A 7,996-nucleotide genomic window follows, 5' to 3' on the forward strand; every position below is an offset into this window, starting at 1 on the left:
AAACTTCCGTTTCACAAAAACCCTTGAAATTTGACACGTCACCACTTCAAATCTCATCTTCTTCATCACCACTATCATTTAATTCAAAACGCTGTCGTTTAGCAGAAATGTCATGGCTAAGATCTGCAGTAAATAAGGCCGTGGAAGTCGGTAACAAAAACAACATAACTCGCACCGTGAAAAATTACGCTGATACAGTTGTCCAACACGCCGGTCAAGCCGTTGCTGAAGGCGCCAAAATCTTCAATGCTCAACTTGTATGTAACTATATATATATATATATATTTGCATTCTAAATATTGATGTGTTTGGTTATTGAAATGAAATTAGGGTTTTTTATTATTATCTGAATATGCTGAAATGATAGGTCAAATTTGATTAGTCCAATTCTATATATGTATATGTGTATATATATATGTATGTATGTATGTATTGTATATGTATAGATTGTGTATGTGTGTTGATAACGCCAAGTAGAATTGAAATGTAATGTTTTTTTTTTAATAGAAATAAGTTAGTTAAGTTTGTTAGAGTGGTTTGTACGGTTTGGGCGGTGTCGGTGTGGACGAGATCATCATGTTTGGGTGTGCAATTTTTTTTTATTAATTGGTCAATGTTAGTGTGATCATTTCGTGTAAACGGTGGTTCCGTAATTTTTCTTTGGTGCGGTGCAGGTGAATGTTAGTGTTTACTTTAGTTGCATTTTAAGAAAGTGAAATAATTGGATTCTATCATTAATATGAAAATTATCAGTTTAGTGTGGTTTGCGGATTCGTTCATTATAACGCTTTTCACTTGGTGCCTTGGTGCACTAGCATTTGTTTTATTGTTAGTATTATTTTTATTCAATCGTGCCGCCTTGAAATGAAGATGAGTATTTCTTGGTGAAGTGTTTTAGTGGTATATGATGTGATTCTGTTAAGTAGTGTTTTAAAGTGATATGCTAGTGTATGGAATTGCGATTTTGGTTCGTCTGTATAGTCGTGGTTACTGATGAAGTAAATGTGGCAGGGGGCTCGAAGTTTTAAAAGTTTTAAGCAGACGGTTAAAAGGTTGGAAGAGGCGTCTATAACTGTTAGAGGTCCCGAAAGGATACATTTGATGAGAAGATGGCTTGCTGCTTTGAAAGAAACTGAGAAATTGTCAGGGGGTTTACTTGAAGATGATGAAAAGAATCATGAAATACACGCTGTTTCTCCTGAAGAAGGAAAAGATAATACAAGAAAGCCGTCTCTGGTGAGTATGTTTGTGTTACTTCATGTTGTCAATCTGTCATATTGATAGCTTTTTCTAATAGTTGGAAATCGTGGCAGGTTTTGTACTATGACTCTGATATGGCAGGAGACCCGATGAATTTTCGCGATGTTTTCCTCTATAGTCAAGCTTTGGAGGGTATTACAATAGCTATGGTAAGAACTTGTATGTCTATCATCTTTATTTTCTTCTCTCTAAATGTACAATTAGACACCGCAGAAGCTTCAGTCTTTTTACTTGTTGGTTCTTTTTTCCGCTTATTAGATTCTTGAACCACCAAGTGAGGAGGAGGTTTCTCTGCTTCTGGAGTTTTTTAGGTGAGTTGCTCTTCCGGTTGTATATGATATCATTTGATCTTTATGTAACGTGCATAACCTACGTTCATTATTGTTCTTGCAGTTGTTGCCTTACTGGAGGAAAAGAAGTTCATAATGCCATAGTCAGCAGCATTCAAGATTTGGCAAAAGCTTTTTCAAGCTACGGAGATGAAGTTTTGGTACTACTACTTTGTAATTGCTCTGAAATATTTTTAACTTCCATCAAATTCTACTTTAAAAAGTGAAAAAGATGATGTTGCCAAGATTTGCGTAACACTAAGCTTGTTTATTTTCTCGTTTGTAGGTAAAGCGTGAGGAATTGCTGCAGTTTGCACAAGGTGCCATCACTGGATTAAAAGTGAACCCGGAGCTTAAAAGGTAATAAGTCTAAATCTCTTGCTATGTTATACTTGCACTTGAACTGAACACAGATGATAAAAAAATATGCTTCTTAAAGCACATACAAGACCAGAAGTATGTATATCTATAAAACATATTTTGAATTTTCACATCTGATGTACTCGTAATATAATGTGAGTGCTGAATTATAGTCATCCCTTCTCTTCATATGCTATTCACAGAATAGATGCTGAAGCCTCTGTGCTTAAGGAACAGCTTGATGGAATGGAATCATCCAAGGAGATTATTGGCGACGGTTATGAAAAAGCGTCCAAAGAAGCAACCATTGCAACAATAGAGGTGAACTTTGTGTTATTGACAACACGGTGTAATTCAGACTTAAAATAAACTGGAGATGGGGTTGGTATGCAGGAGATTGTAATTTGGAATGTAATTGTTTGTTTCTTTAGTAGGCTCTTAAGAAAGCTCTCGCCCATATTCGAGTTTGTTCTAAACTGGAAGGGCTTCTACTGAAAAAGAAGGTGCTTTATGGTGGAGAAACTCCTGAAATCCATGCTCAAAAGGTAGCTTGCTTTAATTCATTTACTATGATTTTCAAACTCTCCCTCTTCATTTATTTTCAGTTCTTCATGTTTTATGATTCCTTATTATGCTTCATGTCTGATTTGTGGAGTGTGAAAATGGTATGAAGCGAACTTTAGATAACATAATGCAACAGACAAGGTGATGATGACCTTTTAAGTTTTTAACTGCCACCAACAATAAGAGATGAATATTTTATGGATCATGTTCCTCTTATTATGTATGGCCTCTTTTGGGTTTCACCCTATATGATATCAATGTCAATGGGTATCAGTACTATACCTATTATGTGGACACTTATGAACCAAAGTTTGAGTCACTACTGACCAAAAGCCAGGTCCTAGTTGATTCTATATTTATGAATTTAAAAGTTGAAGTCTCTAGACTTCCAATGATTTTAAGTTATGTAATCAAGTCGAGAACTTTTTTTGGATTAAATTTAAATACTGTTAGTGACATGTTAACTTATATAACTGGTCTACTCATTGTTCTACGTTGCAACAACGATACAGGTTACAAAATGACTTGAGACAATGAAAAATAAATAATCTAAACTAGAGTTTCTAAAACTTAATACCACTGTAATGAAGGGAAGCTGCTAATTATTCACAACTACTTCATATATTAGAAGGCAAATATTTAGAAATTATCTAAAACTTGATAGAACCCCGAAAATTAGAAGTAACAATAGGATAGATTTGACATATAAGTAGGCCCGATTCGAGAGGGGCAGTGTCTCCAAACAAAGAACCAGGATAATATCAAAAGATATCAACCGCTAGAACTGAAAAGTAACCCTGCTACTTAAAAGCTAACAGTTGCCATGCTAACAGTCACCCTCGACTTTCTGGTTTGTTGCCATTAAATTGCTCTTCCCATTTAATTTTCTGTCCAGTAACATTGATTGGGTTTGACCCGGCCAATCGTATCATAACTTTTCATGTTTTATAGTGTTTGAGTCTTAATGGGAACATATAGAGTAGTGTGTTACCATGTGGTACATATAATTTTGTACATTTATGCTTCATGTTTGGTTTCGTAAGGCTAGTTTGAAACTTTTGAGATACGTTTCTTTATCGTACAATCTACTGTCTTTCAAATAATTTAACTTTAGACTTCAATGATAGATACAGCATCATATCTTTGGAAGTTAGGTTCGTTTTATTTTTACTACCTGCTTGTCGTTTATAGTATAGCTGTGTAAGTGAAGCTTGAAGCATAACTGTTGCAAATAGCATCTAAGCTTAAGTTCTCCCTGGTTCACTTTCTCTATTACCCATGCTTTTTGTACAGACTTCTAGGTATTAGTGTATTAGTTTATATGAAAAAGCGTGTAGACTAAACATTCAAAAGGTAAAGCTAATAATGTGGACGCTTATGTTGGGACAAACTAATTCAAAGGTGGTTATTTTGGGACAGAGGGAGTACATTTTAAGAAATTATGTGTATGATCACGGATGGTGTTGTCTTTTTGGTTCCAACAGGTGGATAAGCTGAAAGTGTTATCTGAGTCGCTTGTTAGCTCCTCCGCAAAGTCTGAGAAGCGTGTTTCTGATAACAGGTACTGTGCTTCTTTTTTGTTGTTGAAGCTACTATCATTTTCATGTAAATTGTTTTTGCCGAAAGCTCATTTTGATCTGCTGTACTCTTTATACAGAGAAAAAAACTTAACATGTCAATTGATGACAGTGAAATTTTGTACTGTATACAAAATATGCTGTTAATTTGTGAGTAATTGTTTTCTTTTTATCTACAACTCTTTGCAGAGTTCAGAAAGAGGAAGCTTTAAATTTCCGTGTCTCTAAAGCAAGTGAAGTTGGTGAAATGGAGAAGGTATTTTTCATATTTGTCAAGCCTTTTGGGATTTGTTACGTTCTACTTTTGAAGCTTGAACTCTACCTTACTACTACATAAATTAATAATGGAAGCTCCAGGAGTCTAGAACCCTCTTTGGTTGGCACATTTGTCCCTTTTGTTTTATAAAATCACATGGTGGTTATGTTTAGCACCTTAAAGTTCTGTCATATCAAAGTAAAGAAGCTGATAGATTGCAACCGACCAATATATTATAGAAAGTGGATTCATTACTTTCTCGTTAGTTTTTTGTTCTCATTCAGAGAAATTGCTTAATGGAAATAGCTTTGCACATCATAAAGTAATGGATCACTCTTGCAAATAAGAATTAGACAATTAGTACATACTTGAAATGATGGGATTTAGGGGACCTCAGGTGACGATAGAATTCCCCTAGTTAATTGTCCTATAATCAAGAAGACTTGTTTTTTGCACATCTTAAAATTAATCCTTCTCATTTTATGGATTGGAGAATGGAGAGTAATATTAGAATAATAACTTGGTTTTGCTATAGGAGTTGGCTGCCGAGGTTGCAGGTCTTGAGAAACAGAGAAATGACCTTGAAGCTGAATTAAAAAGGGTATGTATCATCTACTCTTATCTTTCATCTATTTGTGCTTATAAATGCTTTGAAGCATTAGTTTTTAATTGTCAGGACTTATGTTTTAGGTCAACATCTCATTGGCAGCTGCCAATGGACGGCTTCAAAATGCTAGGGAAGAGAGGGATCAATTTTATGAAGCCAATGATCAGCTTGTTGCACACTTGAAAACAAAGGTGTTTACATCTATCTTTTCTCCCATCTACATTTCATCTTGGGGATACATAGTTCTTATGTTGCAGAACATACCAATAAAGATATTTTCTTTTTATCATTTATGTGTATAGGAAGAGGAGCTAGTAAAATCCATCAGCTCCTGTAAGCAAGAAGTGAATGTTCTGAATACTTGGGTCAATTTCTTGGAAGACACCTGGGTTCTTCAGCGTGCTAATACAGAGACCAAGGAGAAGCAGATCAGGTATGCTTTCGTCTTTCAGAATGTCTATGCACGTCTTATACCTTGAAGTATTTCTAATTATATATTTTTGATTTTGTAAAGTGATGATTTGGAGAAACACGAGAGCTATTTTGTGAACTTGGTCACTAAACTGCTAATGGCTTACGAGGTATGCTTTATCCTTTACCGTTGATCGAATTAGCTGTGTTATTTTGGGGATTTATTATTTTCTATTTTGTACACAGGAAGGATTGAAGCCTTCTCTTGATCGTATTGAGAAATATGTTGAGAACTTGAAGAGCTTAAGCGAAGGGTAATACCTTGTATATGTTTTTGGCGCAAGTACTTTTCAAATTTTAATTCTATTCATCACAATTTTTTATTATTATAATACAGGTCAAATTCACCATCCGATGTGGATAAAGAAGCTTCCAAAGTGATAAATCCTCGAAGAAGTCTTGAGGAGGAATATCTGGATTATGAAGCAAAGGTATGAGTTACTTTTTTTAAGTTCCATTGATAGGATAGACATTCATTTCTTTTCTTTCTAGTGAGGAATATTGGATAATGCTATGCAAAATATTAGCAAAAATATGTTTGACATATTTTGTGAAAAGATGATTCTAATGTTTATTTTCTTATTGCAGATTATTACAACCTTTAGTGTGGTAGATAACATGAAAGAGCAGTTCTATGCTCAACATGGGAAAACTTCCAGGTATGATTGATGAGGCTATTGTTTTGTTGTCCAATCTGGTTGGTTTCCGTTTGTCAGGTTTTTTGAAATATCAGTACTTGCTTACAGGAAAGAAAATACAAGAATCAAAGAACTTTTTGAAAACATTGAAAAGTTGAGGGAGAAATTTGATTCAATTGAGAGGCCAAATCTGGAAATGGAGAATCCTGATGAAGTAGAGGAGACACTTGAAGCTGAAACTAGCACCAAGCCAGCAGATTGTCAATCACCGACAAAGGTCAAAGCCGCAGAGAATTCTGAAACTCAAACCCAAACCCAGACAAAAGACCAGCAAGTGAAATCACCTACTGCAAAAGGTGAACAGGGTCATGGGCTGGACCCTGATGCAGAGCTAGCGAAGCTAGAATCTGAGTTTGGTAAAGTTAACCGCGATTACACGGAAGAAGAGATAGGTGACTGGGAATTTGATGAGCTTGAAAAGGAATTAAGCAAATAGATAAACACAAATCTTTTTTACCTACAATAAAATGATTAATTATAAAGAAAATTAAAGTGTTTTTGTATGTACATAATTGAAAGTCTGAATGATTTGATTATGTCTCTTGATTGACTAAAGCTTGTACCATGTATTCATGTAACACAACCTTTTTATGTGATGCTTGATGCTTCCCTTGGTTGACTTTTTGTACTTTGTTGGCCCAAATTATTGTACCTTGGCTCATAGATTATTCAGAACATGTGAAAATAATTTGTACTTTTTAAGGGTATTTTAGATTTTTTAAAGATAGAAAGTTTAAAAAGGGAAATAGTAGTTTGTTTTATAAAGTAATATATTATGGATGTTTAAGGTTAGGTATATTTTGGGTAAAAAAAATGCTGAATTTTTTAAATTAAAATAGATAGTTTACTTTATAAAGGATTATAGATTATAGATAAATATAGATAGAATATAGATTATAGATAGTATAGTTTTTCAGAAATTCTTTGTCTGTGTATACAGGTGATCGAGCTAGAGAAAGAACTGTGTTATGATCACATTGTGGTGCAATAGTGCCATTACTGGACCATCTTTTGTTACTACTGTATCCACACCACGAGGCCTCTTATGGCAGTTTTTTGTTTAGAACAACATAAGAAAGGTTGTTATTTAAGATGTGGCATAAGAAAGAATGTAAACGACCAAATGCTCTTCTTACTCCATCACCCTTCTCTTACATTATCATTGTTGAGTGTTGACAACCGTGAAACACTACTAAAAGTTAACAGATAAAGAAATTGAAATTTCATCACCTCATTGTATCGATATCATGATAGTACTACATTTGCAATGTGGGATTAGTCCAAAAAATTGAAAGTACATTCCTCATGTTAAACAAATACACAATATTAGTATTCATTTTTAACAATACAAATCATAAGATTGACAAAGTTAAAAAGACGAACATATATATTTTACAAACTTTTATTTTAGATATACCATACCAAAAAAAGAAAAGAAAAATTACCTAAATAATCAAAAATAAAGATGTATGTCTAAAATTAGACATCTACAAATTTCTCTACCTATTTTGTCAAATAAGTCTAACTATTAACGCTTCTATTGAGAAATAAAATCATCCAATAGAGACATGTCATGTTTCATATGTAAAATACAAAACTTTGTACTTATGTTGTAAAAAATAATATATAGGAATACAATTGACTCGTTTAACTATGATATACTCGTATAAAACTTCTATAATGTACTGTTAAAATTAATTTTTCAAAGTGTTTCACGTCCCACTTTTCACCATTGGACTTCCATTTAATGGTGTATGATTTTATATGGACAACAACTATTTAAACTTATGTTTTCGGTTCCTCATATTCTCTGTAACTTAATCAACTAGTGTTACAGCGGAAATTTTAGCATCTACTAACAACGAGTCACTAAT

The 7,996-nt window shown here is 33.8% G+C and overlaps 1 protein-coding gene across 1 annotated transcript; it reads left to right on the forward strand.

The window, feature by feature from the left end:
• Window positions 1–6,750, forward strand: LOC122604062. Its single transcript, XM_043776963.1, has 18 exons — window positions 1–257; window positions 1,012–1,236; window positions 1,314–1,409; window positions 1,519–1,571; window positions 1,654–1,750; window positions 1,876–1,949; window positions 2,153–2,270; window positions 2,384–2,494; window positions 3,998–4,074; window positions 4,280–4,346; window positions 4,882–4,947; window positions 5,037–5,144; window positions 5,256–5,386; window positions 5,468–5,534; window positions 5,611–5,678; window positions 5,762–5,855; window positions 6,013–6,083; window positions 6,171–6,750. The coding sequence occupies exons 1-18, from the start codon at window positions 108–110 to the stop codon at window positions 6,556–6,558; spliced, it is 2,061 nt and encodes a 686-aa protein (XP_043632898.1). The 5' UTR covers window positions 1–107; the 3' UTR covers window positions 6,559–6,750.
• The last annotated feature ends 1,246 nt before the right edge of the window (window positions 6,751–7,996 follow it).

Source organism: Erigeron canadensis, chromosome 6 (genome assembly GCF_010389155.1).
Source record: "Erigeron canadensis isolate Cc75 chromosome 6, C_canadensis_v1, whole genome shotgun sequence".
Lineage (NCBI taxonomy): Eukaryota > Viridiplantae > Streptophyta > Magnoliopsida > Asterales > Asteraceae > Erigeron > Erigeron canadensis.